This window comes from Danio rerio, chromosome 10, assembly GCF_052040795.2.
Source record: "Danio rerio strain M-AB ecotype USA chromosome 10, GRCz13ab, whole genome shotgun sequence".
Classification (NCBI taxonomy): domain Eukaryota; kingdom Metazoa; phylum Chordata; class Actinopteri; order Cypriniformes; family Danionidae; genus Danio; species Danio rerio.
Genome location: NC_141030.1, coordinates 7,082,310 through 7,101,769, shown reverse-complemented (window position 1 = coordinate 7,101,769; position 19,460 = coordinate 7,082,310). Strand labels below are relative to the sequence as shown.

General features: G+C 34.2%; 3 protein-coding genes across 37 annotated transcripts in view; 2 read left to right on the top strand and 1 right to left on the bottom strand.

The window, feature by feature from the left end:
• The window catches only part of tln1 (talin 1), a 1,269,505-nt gene that overhangs the window by 533,886 nt on the left and 716,159 nt on the right, over positions 1 to 19,460 (bottom strand). Inside the window, exon 51 of the transcript XR_015500341.1 lies at positions 17,238 to 17,557. The gene's annotated coding sequence lies outside the window, so the exon portion shown is untranslated. The remainder of the gene's footprint in view (positions 1 to 17,237; positions 17,558 to 19,460) is intronic.
• ppip5k2 (diphosphoinositol pentakisphosphate kinase 2) overlaps positions 1 to 19,460 on the top strand; it is a 93,182-nt gene that overhangs the window by 34,540 nt on the left and 39,182 nt on the right. For 33 of the 35 annotated variants that reach the window (XR_015500745.1, XR_015500742.1, XR_015500740.1 and 30 more), the window contains exons 16-25: positions 1,022 to 1,147; positions 1,225 to 1,346; positions 4,357 to 4,539; positions 6,766 to 6,907; positions 7,940 to 8,163; positions 8,287 to 8,414; positions 10,831 to 10,945; positions 11,036 to 11,143; positions 13,735 to 13,851; positions 14,008 to 14,178. Coding sequence is in view for 24 of the 35 variants with exons in the window: in XM_087270085.1 (XP_087126211.1) it covers positions 1,022 to 1,147; positions 1,225 to 1,346; positions 4,357 to 4,539; positions 6,766 to 6,907; positions 7,940 to 8,163; positions 8,287 to 8,414; positions 10,831 to 10,945; positions 11,036 to 11,143; positions 13,735 to 13,851; positions 14,008 to 14,178 (1,436 nt within the window). In the remaining 11 variants the exon portion in view is untranslated. Of the gene's footprint in view, positions 1 to 1,021; positions 1,148 to 1,224; positions 1,347 to 4,356; positions 4,540 to 6,765; positions 6,908 to 7,939; positions 8,164 to 8,286; positions 8,415 to 10,830; positions 10,946 to 11,035; positions 11,203 to 13,706; positions 13,852 to 14,007; positions 14,179 to 19,460 lie in introns of all 35 variants that reach the window. The other 2 variants (XR_015500748.1, XR_015500747.1) reach the window with 1 other exon arrangement.
• sh2d4a (SH2 domain containing 4A) overlaps positions 1 to 19,460 on the top strand; it is a 209,872-nt gene that overhangs the window by 154,965 nt on the left and 35,447 nt on the right. The window lies entirely within an intron of this gene.

Here is a 19,460-nt window from a genome sequence, read left to right as displayed (position 1 = left end):
GAATGAAACCAAAGATCAAAACCATTTGATCTTCATTCATTTATTCTGTAATGGCTCCCTACAGCCACGTTACTTTTACCTTCCTTTAGCATGTCCTGAAGTTCAACTTTTTGTGCGATGGTAAGCTCTTCCTCTGCCTTTTGGGTGCTACTGCAGGTGCCTTTGACGGTGGAGAATGTTTCGTCAACATTGTGGGGAGAAAACTTGCAATCGGAGAGTACAGCACTTCAGATCATACTCCTAGCAATAGAAGATTTATGTAGATTTGGCAAGCTGAACTCATTGTGTACTGTACAGGACACTTGGCACAGAGGAGATGGATTGACAATGGTCTACAGCCAGTCAGGACCCAGAACATAATGCACTCATCTAAACAGAACACATTGCGCTGTAGAAAAAAAGCATGTCAAATCATATGAAAAAATTTGGTGAAACTACGAGGCTGTTAAAAATGAACCACGTTAAAGCGAGGGACCCACTGTATTATGTTTAAGAAGTGTGTTAAAAAAAATCTTCTCTCCATTAAGCAGAAATTGAGGAAAAAGTAAACAGGCTAACAATTTAGGTGGGATAATAATTTTGACTTCAATTATATATGGTTTGATTTTATTATATTTTATTTATGTTGTCATTGCTGTAGTATGCACAGTTATATAATGCAGGACATGAAAAAATAGTCCCCAGCTAAGTAATCTGATAAAAGCATTGTGCAATATCATTGAGCCTACTTCAGCCATGGTACAGCAGCATAGTTTTTTTGATTGTTATGCCAGAATGACAGTAAAGTTCCTAGCCATTTGTGCTAGAAAACAGATAGCAACTTTTCTTTTTCTGTTGGACTAGTAATTTTAGATGCTAATGGTCTAATCTGATTCAATGATTTATGCTAAGCTAAGCTAAAAGTGCTCCCACAAGACCTGGAAATGGCTTGAATGGGTGCAAAAATGCAGAACTCAACTGCCTATTTCCCAAAAAGTACATTTTGTTGTTAATTTGTCATTGATTGTGTGTGTTTGTTCAGATGTGCGGAGGGATGACCCGTCCCTGTTGCTGGTGTTGAAATGGGGTGGAGAGTTGACTCCTGCTGGCAGAGTTCAGGCTGAAGAACTCGGTCGGGCCTTTCGATGCATGTATCCTGGAGGTCAAGGTACTTTGCACCCACTGTGCTCTTTATTGTCCCTTTTGTGTCCACTGCTAATGAATTATCTTTTGTTTTTGTTTTAGGTGATTATGCTGGCTTTCCTGGCTGTGGCCTTCTCCGTCTGCACAGCACATATCGGCATGACCTGAAGATATATGCCTCCGATGAAGGACGTGTTCAGATGACTGCTGCGGCATTTGCTAAAGTATAGCATGACCACCTTTATTTTCTTCAATGGGCACTTGGAAATAAATGATTAAATGTTCAGATCAAGTAATTTATTAAAACTATAGCTGTCCATATATTAAAATATTTTAATTTTAAAATGGTTTTTCACAAGAACTTTATTGTTTTTTTGGAATAAAGTTATTTAGGTCTATTTTTATGAAAGGACAAGAAAAAAAGGCAATATTTATCTTACAATTTGGACTTTTTCCTCAAAATTAAAGAAGTCAGAACTTCAAGATACAGTGTGCATCGTTCGATAACCGTTTTCAAGGTATACTGCGGTTTGAAAACGTCAAGGTTTTAAAACAGTCAAAATTTTCTGCAATAATGTTCCAAAGGTATGAGTACTATTTTTATTTATTTATTTATTTATTTATTTTATTGTTTTTCAGGAGAACAGTATCTTTAGCAAAAAATATATCCAAAGATGCCGCTTTAAATTGCAAAAAAGTCTGTTTTTGAAACAAATGAAGACATCAGAAGTCAATAATTAATTTAGCCTGACATGTTTACTCTTCCAAAATATTTTAAATTATTCTCAAAATAAAATATATATTGTGTTCAAAAGGGGAAAAATGTTTTGTTTTTAACCCAGACATTTAAAAGGAATATATTTTAGAATAGGAATATATTTCATAATACCGTGATACCGTGAAACAGTGATATTTTTATCCAAGGTTATCATACCGTCAGAGTCTTATACCGGCCCATGTCTACTTTGTGATCACAAAATATTGCAATAGATATATTCATAATTCAGAGTCGGAATTCTACAAAAGAAAATTGGAATTGAGAGAAAAAATAAAAGTTAAGAGATTTAAGCCATGATCACAATTACATGTTTATACCCTCCATTTCTGAGTTTATTTGTTTTGGTTTTTTTGCAATACAAAAAAGTGACCTGCAAGATATAAGCACAGATTTGCTGGAGATAAACTCAGAATGATGAGTTAAAAGTCTGCTTTGCTAGATATAACATTGTAATTGAAAGAAAAAACTAAAAGAACTCAGACTTTTAGCTTTTTTTCTTTTTCAAGTCCCTGATTATACGTTGCAATTTTAATTTACATTTAGTTTAATTAAATTTTTTTTTCTTCAATTGTGAGTTTAATAGTATTTTAACAAGTAGTTTTTAACAAATTGTGAGGGTAAAAAAAATGTGAATTGTGACATTTAAAAAGAAATAATAAATTATAATAAATAATAAATTTTGCTATCTATAATCCCTAATAATAACTCTTTTATAGCAGTCCACAACATTCTGACACTCGATGACTCTCGAATACCCTGTCAGAAAAGTCTAGTGGCTGAGAATGGGCTTTTTACAGTGTCTGCCATAATCTTAATGTTGTTTGCTTGTGTTTACATTACTGTGTAAATGCACAGTATAGTTACCATCTTATTGCCACATTAGATCGTAATGATAAAATATTTGCCTTAAGTGATTTCTTAAAGACAGAATACAAAAATAGAATTGGGCCATAATGTTATTATTTTATTCGTTTTTACTAGGGTTGCACGGTTTACCAAGACTATAATAGCAGGGGTCACCAATCCTGGTCCTGGAGGGCCGGTGTCCCTGCAGGGTTTAGCTCCAACTTACCTCAACAAACCTGCCTGGATGTTTCAAGTATACCTAGTAAGATCTTGATTAGCTTGTTCAGGTGTGTTTGATCAGGGTTGGAGCTAAAATCTGCAGGACACCGGCCCTCCAGGAACAAGTTTGGTGACCACTGATAATAGTATCGCGATAATATGACTCCAAAATACTGGCGATGCTTCTAAGTTTGTAAACGGTAGCATCGTTATTAATGGTTTATCTGGTTTATCTGATAATGTTGCATGTAGAAAAGTCCCAAAAATGCTCACACATTTGTGCAACAATAAACATTTTAATTTTAATAGTGTGTAGAGCCCTTTAAGGTTGCAAAACTGTGTAGAATTTGCTTCTTTTATGGTAGCCTATTGTACCTTTTCTAACGCTTCAGTTTGAACGCACATCTGAATCATTTCATTTTTTGTTCCTGTTCAAATGTTTTAGTAGCTACAACAACCGCGACAATCTTTTTTGAGAACAACTCACAAAGTGAAAGTTTTAATTACTTTGGATTGGTACCTGATAAGTTAACACGGTGGTGCAGTGGGTAGCGCTGCCGCCTCACAGCAAGAAGGTCACTGATTCGAGCCCATGCTAAATCAGTTGGCATTCGCGTGGATTCGTGTGTTCGCATGGATTTCCTCCGGGTGCTCCTGTTTCAAGCTAAATTGGCTGTAGTTTATGTGTGGGTGTGAATGCAAGAGTGTATGGATGTTTCCCAGGGTTTCGTTGTGGCTGGAAGCGTATTCCAGTTGGTGGTTCATTCCACTGTGGCGACCCCTGATTAATAAAGGGACTAAGCTAAAAAGAAAATGAAGGAATAAATAAAGGTTACCTATAAGACCCAAAATAGCAACATATAGCCTAATTTTGTTGGAACAAATGCTCTTTTGTAACAAGTTTCATTCGTATTTATTTGTATCTTTATTTTAATGTATTGTTGTTGGTCAGTTTTCTACAAAGTAAACAAAAAGAATGAATAAACTTTAGGTCACGTGAGGTGCAAATAATACTTTTTGGCCTTATAGGAATTATGAATTAAATTTTAAGTAGGCCTATTATAACGTAAAATATAATATTTCTGACAGTTTTCTTTATAATTTGAGTTATGAATTGCAGTATTGCAAAACTACTTGATATTGTGATACTTTAGCTGGTATAACTTTGTAAGATTAATTAATGGTATCGCGACAATTATAGTTTCTATTATGGGTTTAGAGAGAGTGTGCAGAATAAAACTTTATTTTAAATAGTATTTTAAGGTATAAACATATTTACATTTCATCTATTAATTTAGACATTTTACAGATTGTTATGACACATAACATGTATATTTTTTTCTTCTATTAACAACTGGACATCAGAATAACAGTGTATGTGATTTCCTCAGGGCCTGCTGGCATTAGAGGGGGAGCTGACGCCTATCCTGGTGCAAATGGTCAAAAGTGCCAATATGAATGGCCTGCTGGACAGTGACAGCGACTCCTTAAGCAGCTGCCAGCAGAAAGTCAAAGCACGACTTCATGAGATTCTGCAGAAGGACAGAGACTTCGCAGCGGAAGATTATGAGAAGGTCAGAGACTATTTACAATAATCATATCTATCTAAATGACATCATACTTCCTTAAAAGATTGCACTGTAAATCTATTCAACTGTCAAAGGTGGGGCATCTTTATCTAATGAAAGAGGGTAATAGTTAGCGTTATGATAATGAACACTATTGAACATTTCAGACTGAAAGCACAGCACACATTGCTTTAAATGAAAACACCTTGAAATAAAAATGTCCTAAAACTTTTTTAAGAATCTTTTTAGAATTTTTATCATGTATTGATGATTTAAATCGTGTCTAATTTTTTTGTGATTTTTTTTTAAATTGTATATTTAATAATGAAATGCTTTGCCACAAAAATAGCCATAGTTGCTAACATGGCATTAAATAAAAATATATGAGATGATCAAATAAATAGACAACATTTTTTTTTTTGCAATCAGAATGATCAAAATATTTCCATATAAAAACAAAAATTACATTTGAAATAGTCATGTGAAAAGTAAAAAACAAAACTTATATCTATTGTAAATGAATATATTTTTAAATAAGTCAGACTGAAATCATGATGGGTAGTGCTGTCCCCTCACAGCAAGAAGGTCGCTGGGTCGCTGGTTTGAACCTCGGCTCAGTTGGCGTTTCTGTGTGGAGTTTGCATGTTCTCCCTGCCTTTGTGTGGGTTTCCCCTGGGTGCTCCGGTTTCCCCCACAGTCCAAAGACATGCGATTCAGGTGAATTGGGTAGGCTAAATTGTCCGTAGTGTATGAGTGTGTGTGTGTGAATGTGTGTGTGGATGTTTCCCAGAGATGGGTTGCGGCTGGAAGGGCATCCGCTGCGTAAAAACTTGCTGGATAAGTTGGCGGTTCATTCCGCTGTGGCGACCCTGGATTAATAAAGGGACTCAGCCAACAAGAAAATGAATGAATGAATGAAATCATGAAATCATAAAAACTAAAGTTTGAACATTTCAGATTTTTTTCAATGAATAGTCCACCCCTAGGTTGCTCAATTGATTAGAGGTGGCAGATGCTTTCTCAAAGATTAGGTAGCTAAATTGTCAACCTCTGGTTTTGTGGTCTATGATTTAATAAAACAAATGTTGTTCTGTGCATTCTTTGAAGGTGCATGATTGTGTGATATTGACAGTGAAATAGGGCTCTCTTGTTTTTCTTAAGAAAAATAATCTAAATCTCCTAATGGCAAGATGCTGTTTTTCTGCTGTTTTTCACTTTACATTCACTCCTAAGGTTTGAGCACTCATGCAAAAAGTGTTTATTATTATAATTATTAATATTTTAATTAAAATATGCTAACAATGTGTCAAGCCCATTCACCTGGGTGGAGCACGCTTATGCATAAGGCTATGTGATGCATTGAGTGTATGCATTTTTAAAAAAGATAGGTCTTTAATCTAGTTTTGAACTGAGAGAGTGTGTCTGAGCCTCGGATATTATCAGGAATGCTGTTCCAGAGTTTAGGAGCCATAAATGAGAAGGCTTAACCTCCTTTAGAAGATTTTCCTAGTCTGGGTACTACCAGAAGCCCTGAGTTTTGAGATATTAAAGAGCAGGTTGGATTGTAGCGAGATAGAAGGTTGGTTAGATAAACAGGAGCTAAATTATTTAAAGCTTTATAGGTAAGAAGCAATATTTTATAATCAATTCAGAAATTAACAGGCAGCCAGTGTAAGGAGGATAGAATTGGGGTGATATGATCATATTCTGTAGACCTGGTAAGAACTCTGGCTGCTGCGTTTTGTACTAGCTGAAGTTTATTAGGAGGAGGCTGGACAACCAGCGAACAGAGCATTACAGTAATCCAGCCTAGAAGTCATAAAAGCATGAACTAGCGTTCCTGCATCTGAGATGGATAGCATACTTAGTAACTTAGCGATATCTCTCAATTGAAAGAATGCGGTTTTTGTGACACGGGAGATATGTAAATTGTTGTCCAAGTTGTCGATTTTGTGATATTGACAATGAAATAGGACACTCCTGTTTTTCTTAAGAAAAAATAATCTAAATCACCTTATGGCAAGATGATGTTTTTCTACTGTTTTCCACTTTACATTCACTTCCAAAGTAAGCACTCATGCAAAATTTTTTTTTACATTGGATAGATTACAAACCTTTGAAAATGGCATCATTGGAGCACTTTTAATAGCAAATTGATTTAAAAAAAAAAATAAATTATTTTCTCCTGAAAGTTTTCACAGATTGTTTTTTGTTGTTTTATTTTTGCACTAGCTGGCGCCCACCTCCAGCACTTCTCTGGTGAAGTCCATGCAGATGATTAAAAACCCAGTGAAGACCTGTGATAAAGTGTACTCCCTCATTCAGAACCTAACGCTGCAGATTCGTCAGAGAATGGAAGAGCCCAAATCAGCAGGTATATTTGTAAGATAGTATATTTGTATACAGCTCAGTATTATTCAGTATTATTAAACCCCCTTTAAGTTTTGTTTTCTTTTTTAAATATTTCACAAATTATGTTTAACAAACCAAAGAAATTTTCAAAGTATGTCTGATAATATTTTTTCTTCTGGAGAAAGTCTTATTGGTATTATTTTGGCTAGAATAAACACAGTTTTAATTTTTTTTAATAAATCATTGTCAGGACCAAATTATTAGCCCCTTTAAACTATATATTTTTCTGATAGTCTACAGAAAAAAACATCATTACACAATAACTTGCCAAATTACCCTAACCTGCCTAGTTACCCTAATTAACCTAGTTAAGCATCACGGCAAAGTTAAATTAAATATAAGATGTTAATGTATAAATAAATGTTGTTAGAAATGAGTTATTAAAACTGTTATGTTTAGAAATGTGTTGAAAATTTTTTCTCTCTATTAAATAGAAATTGGAGAAAAACATAAATAGCGGGGCTAATAATTCAGGGTGGCTAATAATTTCGACTTAAACTGTTCATATGTTTTTTTTAAACATATTAAACCAGGGGTGTCCAAACTCGGTCCTGGAGGGCCGGTGTCCTGCATATTTTAGCTCCAACCCCAATTTAACACACCGGAACCAGCTAATCAAGCTCTTTCTAGGTGTACTTTAACTTTCAGGGAGGTGTGCTGAGGAAAGTTGGAGCTAAACTCTGCAGGACCCAGTGGCCCTCCAGGACCGAGTTTGGACACCCCTGTATTAAACCTTTTGTTTAATTATGAACTTTAGCCGTCAGCAAGTTTCAATTTAGAAACGAACAAACTACTGTGAATAAAGTGTTGTGCAAAGAAATATATAAAAAATAAGTAAAGTGAATCTATAGTGAACGTATAACATTTCTGAATTGCAGTTTGCTATTTCCTATGCATGATTTTAAAAAAATTGCGGCATTTGTGTTTTGTAGTGAGAGTTTGTGGGTGGGAGAGATCTAATTTTGTGCCATGTTTATTTTATTTTTTGAAACAGACATCCAGTTGTATCACAGTGAGACTCTTGAGCTGATGCTGCGTCGATGGTCTAAACTGGAGAAGGATTTCAAGATGAAGAACGGCCGGTACAACATCAGCAAGATTCCTGATATTTATGACTGCATCAAATATGATGTTCAGCACAACAGCTCGCTAAAGCTCGACAACACCATGGAAATTTACAGATTATCCAAAGCACTGGCTGATATTGTCATCCCACAGGTGCCTGCTTTCGCTAATTCCATCATTTGCTTTTATGTAGAGATCTGCAAAATTAATTATGGGTGTTTGTATAAATTTATACTGTATGGTATTAAAAACATTTTGGGTCTGTTTTTGTGCCAGGAATATGGTATTTCTCAAGCAGAAAAACTGGACATAGCCAAAGGTTACTGTACACCTCTTATTCGCAAGATCCGCTCTGATCTACAGAGGACACAAGATGACGACACCGTTAATAAACTACACCCAGTGTAAGTTTTGCACAATTTATTGCAAGTCTGTATTTTGTCTGGCTGTCTCTTCATCTGCATGTGCGTGAATAGATGTCAGAAACATGCTACTGGTGTGCCAAAAAGTTGTAGCAATGGGTTAAAACATACTAGCAACATATTAGTATGCTAAAACACAACAGCAACATTCGAAAATGTTTGAATATGAAAAAGAAATATTATAATGTTAGACTCTTGCTAGCAGTATTAAAGCATAATAGTAATGTGTTGTTAAATGTGTTAAAATATGCTACTGGTGTGCCAAAAAGCCACAGCAATGTGTTGTTAATGTGTTGCATGCTACAGTAGTAACTCTATATAATAATAGGGTAAAATATGGCAGTTTTAAAATCTTGCTAGAAGTGTGATAAAACATGTTTGTAAGGTGTTAAAAATAATAGCAATGTGCATTAAGACAGGAGGAGTGTGTCAGGGGGTTTTTCAAGCCCTCTCACCTGGGTGGAGCACACTTATGCATAACGCTATGTGAAGCATTGTGTGTATGTGTTTCTAAAAAGATAGGTCACTAATCTAGTTTCTAAAAAGATAGGTCTCTAATCTAGTTTTGAACTCAGAGAGTGTGTCTGAGCCTCAGAAATTATCAGGAAGGCTGTTCCAGAGTTTAGGAGCCATAAATGAGAAGGCTTAACCTCCTTTAGCAGATTTTCCTAGTCTGGGTACTACCAGAAGCCCTGAGTTTTGAGACATTAAAGAGCAGGTTGGATTGTAGCTAGACAGAAGGTTGGTTAGATAAACAGGAGCTAGTTATTTAAAGCTTTATTAGATAAGAAGCAATATTTTATAATCAATACGAAACTTAACAGGCAGCCAGTGTAAGGAGGATAAATTTGTGGTGATATAATCATATTTTCAAGACCTGGTAAGAACTCTGGCTGCTGCATTTTTTACTAGCTGAAGTTTGTCAGGAGATGCTGTTCAACCAGCGAACAGAGCATTACAGTAATCCAGCCTAGAAGTCATAAAAGGATGAACTAGCTTTCCTCATCAGAGATGGATAGCATACTTCGTAACTTAGTGATATTTCTCAATTGAAAGAAGGCGGTTTTTGTGACACTGGAGATATGGTTTTCAAAAGTTAAGTACTTGTCTAATAAAACACCCAGATCTTTTACTGTAGAGCTAATGCTAACTTTGTATCCCTCTATTTGCAGCTCAAGTTGTGAGATGTGCTATGTACAGGATTTAGGCCCAATAAGTAATAATTCTGTTTGTCTGAATTAAAGAGAGGAAAATTGTTGGTCATCCAGTCTTTAACATGTATTAATATTAATAGGTTTTGTTGAAATATATAATTGAGTATCATCTGCATAGCAGTGAATGCTGATCCCGTGTTTTCTAATAATGTCGCCCAGACGTAGCAAGTAAACAGCAAAGGCCCTTAGTCTTATCCTTGAGCTTGTGAAAGCTGTTCATTAATATTCGCAAACAGGTAACGGCCAGCTAAGTATGACTTAAACCATTGTAGAGCCTGTCCATGGACACCTGTAGTAAAATTTAAGCGGTTTATGAGGATATTGTGGTCAATGGTGTCAAATGCAGCTTTGCAGCACTTAGATCAAGTAAAACTAATAGCGAAATGCACCCTTGATCAGCAGCTAAGAGTAAATCGTTGGTTATTTTCACTAGTGCGGTTTCTGGACTGTGATGTGGCCTGAAACCTGACTGAAACACTTCAAAAACCTTGTTTGTCTGCAGAAAAAAGCATAGTTGCGCAGAAACAACTTTTTACTAGTATTTTAGACATAAGTAGAAGATTTGAAATGGGTATATAATTAGCTAAGTTGCTGGGTTCCAGTTGTGGTTTCTTAATAATAGACTTAACAGGTAGCTTGAAAGGATTTGGAGCATTGCCTAAAGATAGAGAAGAGTTTATGGGGTTAAGAAGAGGTTCTCCTACTACAGGTAGCAATTCGTTTAGTAATTTTGTTGGAATTGGGTCTAACAAACAGGCAGCTGTAAGCATGTAGCCAAAGGTCTGTAAACCCCTCCTTCTATAAGCCAACTATGCTCTGATTGGTCAACTTCTATTTCCTAGAATATACACCTCATTTAAAAAAATGTTTTTATTTTATGGATAATCGGGATCATGCAAATGTATTCATTAAATTATGTTGACATAAATAGTTAGCAGGTAAAATATTACAAAAAATATAATGATTTGTTAAGGAGATGTGTAGTCGACTCTTTCTTTTGAGAGACACTATCTTTATTTATCTCACACTTTTTTATTACCGACTTTTAACTTTTTTATATTTCAGGACAGCTGTGTTATAAACTGCAAATAAGACATTATTCAAAACCCCATTTGACCTGCACTTAAATTTTGGAGTGAATATTGGACATGAATAGTGAATGTGGCTGATTATTTTGTGCACAGATATTCCAGAGGAGTGATGTCTCCAGAACGCCATGTGCGGACCAGACTGTACTTTACCAGTGAAAGTCACGTACACTCACTGCTCTCTATACTGCGTTATGGAGCCCTCTGTGATGTATGCCTTCATAAATATAGTGTTATTTTATTTTGCTTTATGTCTTTCTTTCTGCTAAATGATAAGGAATTTGTTTCACTGTATCCTCAGGAGGCAAAAGATGACCAGTGGAAGAGAGCCATGGACTACCTGAAAATAGTCAGTGAGCTGAACTACATGACACAGATAGTCATCATGCTGTATGAAGACCCAAACAAGGTAACATAATGTCAGCACTAGGGATGTAACAATATTGTAAATACCGTCATACCGCAATAGTAATTTTTTTCAATATTACCATAGGCGCATGACTCAATAAAACTATATTTCTGAGAAAAGTTTGCTCAGGCGAATGAAGCGAACGGGAGGTAGCAGGAACTACAATTCCCATCAGCCTAGGCGTGGCCATCATCCTATGCTGTCTGTTGTCACTACAGATCCAGTAATGCGGAAATGGAATGTGTTGCTAGTAGCGGGGAAGAAAAAGAGCTGGAAATGATCGAATCTAAAGCGAGTTTTAAATCGGATGTGTGGAAGCATTTCAGTTTCTTTTTAATAAGATACGAAAAAGGAGAAAAGGTGACAGACAAAGAAAAAAACAGTATGCAGGCACTGCCAGACTGTGGTGAAATATAAGTCGGGGAATACGACTAAAAACAGTCATGGGGACTGCAGAACACAGCACACTTGTTAGATTGATACAGACATTGACTTGTACCGCAAAGAGACCTCTATCTCACTCATGGCTTGTCCTCTCAAGTGGTGGAAAGACAATGCACAACGTTATCCACTGCGGTCAACCTTGGCTAAATCATATCTCTCTGTCCCAGAAACCTCCAAATGAGAGAGTTTTTTTTCTGTTACAGGGGACATGCCCAGAGATCCCAGCTTTTACCAGATTATAGTTATATGATAATTTTCCTTAAAATCTCTAAGTGAGTGAGTGATAAAATGTTGAATGTGATGAGTTTTCAACAATACCAAATTGAAACTTTATTTTTTTTATATGGTTTTATAGTTTTTTGTTATTAAAATTGAAAAATTGAAGTTCCTGTTTCAAAGCTTACATATAGATGGCTAATTTGTATGTCATCGATATGTTCAGTGCTAAGGTAAATAAACACTTTTGGCACTTTTTTCGAGTCTCTTCATTAGTTTTGTTTTTCCTGTAAATTATTCAATGAGTACCGTACCGTGCCATTCATACCGAGGTATTATCGTACCGGGAAATTCTGATACCGTTACATCCCTAGTCAGCACACATGTAGTACTGAGTAAAGCCGTGGTCACACTGCACTTTTCACCCCAATGCGGCAGACCTGAAACGCAAGCTTGTGTTGCAAGTTTTGCATGTTGCTGTGTTTAAAAGTTCAAGCTTGGTGAACTTTAACTAGCAAAGTTAAATCACGTGATTTGCGTGAGACCAAAAGAAGATCAAAATATGACCTCTCTGTACAGAAATTTTAAATATGGAGCAATCACTCACTTTTGATGCAATGAAAAAAATGCTTTCTGCAAAGTGGTTGAAAACAATTTATGTGTTGAATTTAGTATGTTCTACTTAATTTTTTTGTTTAAATTCAGCCCAAATAAATTTTTTGCAACCACTTAACGTAAAAATAATTTGTATTAAACTGCAACTGTGGTATTTGCGTTATTTTTTTTTTACACGTTAAATATTTTAAGTTAATCACGTGCATTAACGCGCTAATTTTGACAGCCCTAATATAAAAACATAATGTGAAATTCAATTAAAATGAAAACTTTTTTTGCACCTGATAGTATAAACTGTATCTGTGGTTCAGCTCCGCTACCCATCTGTCACTTTCCAGCAGGCTACAAACAGACTGTTTCACGGCCTGATCAGCTTTTCAAGAGTTGTACACTATTGGCACTGTTGGAGACATTTGTTTTGCCGTTACTACAAAAGTGTAGAACTGATTTCAGAACCATTATCATCAAACTTAAAACAATATATTATTTATTTATTTATTTTTATTTTATTTCAGTCAGTCCTCCCCTTAATGCGCCCTGGTTATGGTTTAAATTTAGTCCTAAAATTACCGCTAAGGAACTTCTCAACTGTATTTAAAGGACGCTGCTCCACATATATGAGCACACCCCTCACAAATCTCTCAATTATATGAATATTTTTTAAGGTGTACTTTACAATATTATATTTCTGCATATACATTAGATTATTTAGTACTAAAGCCAAATCGAACAAAATAACTTGCGATAATGGTCCAAAAATTAGTAGCCCAAATTTGTATTCTATTAAAGTTATGTTAAATAAAAATAATTTCCCAGAGATGGGTTGCAGCTGGAAGGGCATCTGCTGCGTAAAAACTTGCTGGATAAGTTGGCGGTTTATTCCGCTGTGGCGATCCCGGATTAATAAAGGAAACTAAGCCGACAAGAAAATGAATGAATAAATGAATAAAAATAAAAAAGAGCAAATATCAAGACAAATAAAAACATAAAATTCTGAAAAATATTTAGCATGGTTTTAAATGTGATAAAATTATTATTTTAATAAATATTTAAATATTTAAAAAATATTATTTTCATAAATAAATGTTTAATAAATATGTGTTGTTCAAATGTACCAAAATATATTACCTATATTCACTGAAAAATTGAGAAAAATATTAATTTTTATTTATTGGGTGTGCTCATTTTTGCTGAGTAATGTGTATTTTATTATACTGCTGTATAAGATGTAATTTATATTTAATCAAATATATTTGTATTATGTATAAGGATTTGTGACCTGGTTTAGGTGTTAATGAGTGCTTTGGGATTTGTAGGATCCTTCGTCAGAGGATCGTTTCCATGTGGAGCTTCATTTCAGTCCAGGAGCTAAAGGCTGTGAAGAAGACAAAAACCTGCCATCTGGATTTGGATATCGACCAGCATCCAGAGAGGTTAGCAGTGACAGATGAGCAAGTCACTTTTAGTTTTTCATGTTTACTAATTTTGCTCCGCTTGGAATTGTGAAGAAGTGTGAAATGAAAGTTGCTGTTGATGTTCTTTGAAGCGGTTTTATTTGCAGTATTTCTGAGTTGTGATTTATGTTGTAGAATGAAGGCCCCAAGAAGAAATCCAATAATGACAGCGATGAGGAGGCAAGCGGTGCTAAACGTGACGAGCCCGATCGAGCCCTTATGATGTTCCGGCCCATGGTGTCAGATCCCATCTACATCCACCGGAAGTCCCCTCTTCCCCGCTCCAAAAAGATTGGCTCTGTGGAAGTAAGTTATTACAGAATATAATGTCATAATAAAAGTCTATAAACATTAAAGTGCTGGAATCTCTTATACATAGTGTAAAATATCATACGCTTTAACATGGATTCCTGAAGATACACACTAATATCATTCAGTGTAACTAATAGTTTTAAATACCAAAGCATATTTAACTTCTAGAACAATACTCATTTGCTAACATATTAAAAAATGGCATATAAAAATGCTCCACAAATATTTACCTTTCACTTTAATCTTGCCATTTTATGATTTAAAACATATTATATAATTTTTATAATGTGATTATTTTGAATATTATATATTTTCTGTATAATAAAGATCAAAATAAGTATGTTGTTTATTTATTTTTTTTACATACGTTGTATATATCTGTTATGCTGAATGATGATCGAAGGTTTATTTTTAGCCATATTTTGAAATAGACATTTTGCGGTAACACTTTACAATAAGGTTGTATTAGTTAATGTTAATGTATTTACTAACAAGAGCAAACAATAAACAATATAATTGTTCATGCTAGTTAAGGTTATGCCGAGTTCAGACTGCATGATTTTGAAAGCAGTCGTGTCACAGGTGTTTTCACACTGCATGACTATCTGGGCTAGCGTTTTGTCACTGCTTTGTTTACACTGCAATATGAATTGGCGACTGGGGCTTTCACATCGCATGACTTTACAATAGAAAGAATCGCAGACAACTTTGTCCAAACTACGTCTCACACCCAAAAACGCGTAGTATATCTTTTGTTATTAAACGAGAAAGAAGCCTTTAATGGGTAGAAAATGTGCATATTTGCTCACCTGGGTTAGCAATTTCTCCTCAACTTTCTTTTTTAACTTTCTGAATAACACGTCAAACAGACACCGGTGCTTCTGTCAAACCTCCACTAATTTTTCCTCCATTTCTTGAGTCCAAATAAACCGAAAATGAGCGCTTTTAACTTCTCCCCCAACCTCCCGCTGGCCTGCAGGTACACACACACACACACACACACACACACACACACACACACACTAGTGAATGCTGCTCTCTCATTGGCTGTTGGTGATCGCAGATGTTATTTTCAGTTAGAACTCATGATTTGAATCGCCAACAGCTCCAGATATATTTAGCATACCAAATATCTCACAGGCATCAGCGATTCTCTCAGATCGCGTCTTTGATAGTTCATACTGTGTGACTGCTTCTCATGTGCACGAGCACCGATTTTCCTGTGATTTCAGGCATTTGTCTGCGATTTCTTAAAACCTGTCGGCGTGTCAAAATCAGGGCTAAAATCATGCAGTCTGAACTCGGCATTAGTTGATGAAAATACAGCTGTTCTTAATTCGTTAACTCTGTTCATTAACTAATCTTTACAAGTATAAATTTGCATGCAAAAAATGCATGAGTAAATACTGATAAAGTATACCGAAACAGTATTAATAAATACTGTACAAGTACTGTTCTCAATAATGTTAGTAAATACATTAACTAATGAAACTTCATTGTAAAGTGTGACCCATTTTGTTTATGCTTTTATTATGCAAAAACAAATTGGATAAAGAATACGCTTCCATCTACAGTTGAAGTCAGAATTATTAGCCCCTGTTTATTTTTCCCCCAATTTCTGTTTAACGGAGAGAAGATTTCTTCAACACATTTCTAAACATAATAGTTTTAATAACTAATCTCTAATAACTGATTTATTTTATCTTTGTCATGATGACAGTACATAATATTTGACTAGATATTTTTCAAGACACTTCTATACAGCTTAAAGTGTCATTTAAAGGCTTAATTAAGTTAACTAGGTTAACTAGGCTGGTTAGGGTAATTAGGCAAGTTATTGTATTGTTTAACGACGGTTTGTCCTGTAGACTATCGAGAAAAATTTAAGCTTAAAGGAGCTAATAATTTTGTTCTTAAAATGGTTCATAAAAAATTAAAAACTACTTTTATTCTAGCCGAAATAAAACAAAAAAGACTTTCTCCAGAAGAAAAAATATTATCAGACATACTGTGAAAATGTCCTTGCTCTATTAATCATCATTTGGGAAATATTTAAAAAAGAACAAAAAAAATAAATAAATTAAAATGGGGGCTAATAATTCTGACTTCAACTGTATATATAAAATCATTTTTTTGATGCCACATGATGTAGAAAAGTTGCCCTGCTACGTTTGTAAAACCTACATATTATATTTACAGCAAAAAAAGTTGGTGACATTGTCGTTTTTGATTGCCAATATGTTATGAATAGTCATTTAAGAAAGAATAAATACATATTTTAAGAGATTCAGGTATTCCTTTATAATTACAGTTTATTTGTTAATTTTGGGAAATTCTTAATTAGCCAATTATTAGTAAATCACTAAAATAACAATTATTTAATTGTTCGATTTTAGAAATATATTAAAAAGTTTTGTCAATTGTAAGTTTATGTTAATTAATGTAGTAAAGTGATGTGAACAGATGAGATGATCATATCATGGCTGGGAATTCAGATATTTTTATCCTGGCATTACATACGGTTGAGGGCAAAGTTTTAGCTCTCCTGACCAATATTTATTCTTTCTTTAAACACAATCTATTTTACAGATTGTTTACATTTTTCACAGTATTTCCTATAATATATTTTCTGCTAAAAAAGTCTTAGTTGTTTTATTTTGCTTAGAATAAAATTAGTTTTAATTTATTTATGAACATTTTAAGGTCAATATTATTAGCCCCCTTAAGCAATAATTAGTTTTTAGATTGTCTACAGAAGAATTACCCTAACTTTCCCAATTACTAGATTAATCTTCATTTAACATCTTTAAATTGTATTTAAGCTGAATACTAGTATCTTGATATCCAGTAAAATACAGTTGAAGTCAGAATTATTAGCCTCCCTTTGATTTTTTTTTTTTTTTCTATTTTACATATTTTACAAATGATGTTGAACAGAGCAAGGAATTTTCACAGTAGTGTGATAATATTTTTTCTTCTGGATAAAGTCTTATTTGTTTTATTTCGGCTAGAATAAAAAAAGTTTTTAATTTTTTAAAAACAATTTTAAGCACAAAATTATTAGCCCCTTTAAGCTTTATATTTTTTTGATAGTCTACAGAACAAACCATGGTTATACAATAACTTACCTAATTACACTAACCTGCCTAGTTAACCTAATTACCCCAGTTAAGACTTTAAATGTCACTTTAAGCTGTATAGAAGTGTCTTGAAAAATATCTAGTCAAATATTATTTACTGTCATCATGGCAAAGATAAAATAAAAGTTATTAGAAATGAGTTATTAAAACTATTATGATTAGAAATGTGTTGAAAAAAATCTCTCCATTAAACAGAAATCGGGGAAAAAAAATAAACAAGGGGGCAAATAATTCTGACTTCAACTTTATATAAATAAAATAAATCAGTTATTAGAAATTGTCTATTAAAAATATTATGGTTAGAAATGTGTTGAAAAATCTTCACTTCACGTAAAACAGAAACTGGGGGGAAATGTATTAGAATCACAATTACACAGGATTGCTAGCGATTCTGACTTCAACTGTATGTTTGTATAGAAAACTGATTCTTTTTTTTTATTAAAATGTTTTTAAGATCACAAGAAGCAAATTCAATGTTTTAAAGCCTTCAACTTGTGGTTTATGCATTGCATATCATTTGTCTTGTTTCGTTTTTTCTTTTGTAAATGTGTTTCCATTGCTGTGACGTTCACATCAGGAATGGATGTGAAAATATGCTTGCTGTTTTCATCAGTTTCAACATCAGTTTTCAATTTCAATCTCTTTTAATGTGAATATGCTTTTAAATGTCTTTAGTTTTTATTGACCGTGCCAAAGCTTTCTTTTCATTTTCAGCTTCCTTCCATTGACTTTTGCATTTCTCAAGCAGGTTGTTTCTGTAGTTTTTCTTCAGTTACATTTATTTTAAAGTACATAACCCAGCTCAAAATGGTTGCAAGGTTTGTTATCCTGTTGAACAACTTCAGTGGCGAGTATTGCATTATAGTTGGCAGTGTAATATCCATGTGGTTTACCCCGCAAACTTAGAACAACTATAGCTTTCTTGATACAGATTTTTTAATTTAGTCCAAATGAAATTCTCTTGACTGTATGTGTCTAAAACTCCCTTTTCCTCCTAATGTCCATCTCATACTGCATTAATGCACTAAATAACCAAATAATCTCAGCTTTGGCTTTAGTAGTAGCAAGATGATTTATTCTATCATCTTTCATTGCACATGGTCTGAGTATGATTCTGATTGACTGAAAAGTGTTTGTTTGACTGTCCATAGACATGTGGATATATTTTATATTAATTAGACACAATTATAAAAATAACACTGAATCCCAATAATGAATGGAGTCTGTCAATAACAAGAATTTAATACAGAAGCTAAGGCTTTTCATTTTGGGTAAAGTTTTAAGTTCTTGCTATGCAAGTTGTTTTAAAACTGAAAAGTGAACTATTTGTATTTATCACATCATTTGGGGAAATAACTTCATTTATTTAAAAAAAAAGGCACAAATGCATATTTTTATGTGCTTATTTAGCATATGGGACAGACCCTTAAGGCCCTGCCATGGTGTACCTCAAACAAACAAACAAAAAAAAGAAAAAAACTGAAATTACATCAGCTTAGAGCTGCACGATTCTGGCTAAAATGAGAATCACGATTTTCTCACGATTCTGTAGATGTAAAATAAAGGTATGGTAAAAACAAACATATGGCACAACATCGATAATAATATTATGTGTAGGTCTACTGGTTTCCATAAATAATTCTATTCTACTTATAATAATTCTGATGTTGAATTATTATGTTTGAGATATATGCTTGCTATCTGTCATATTAGACTATTTAATTCACTGGTAAAATCAGACATTTGCCATTATCAGATTATATTCAACAATATATAGGCTAGAGTAGTTATGCTGGCATTGTAAACCTTTATTTTTATGCACAACTGTGGGTTCGCTATGAAAGAAAAAACAGATCAAATGCTTGCCGTAATCATAACTCTAAATTGTGGTATGATCATTTGAAGTGCACACTTTCGGTTTCATTTTGACTGCTAAGTGCTGTTCATACTTCGCGCGCGGCTGCCAAACGATCACTCTGTGCCACAAACTGAATATTATTTACAACTATATTACCTGTTACTCGCAACATATGCAGGTTCTGTTCACTAAAGTAGACGCGCACGTGCGCGCTCGCCCGGCCTCTCTGTGATAACAGCTCACGGTCAGCAGCTCAAGTCTTGTGCGATTTCCCAATG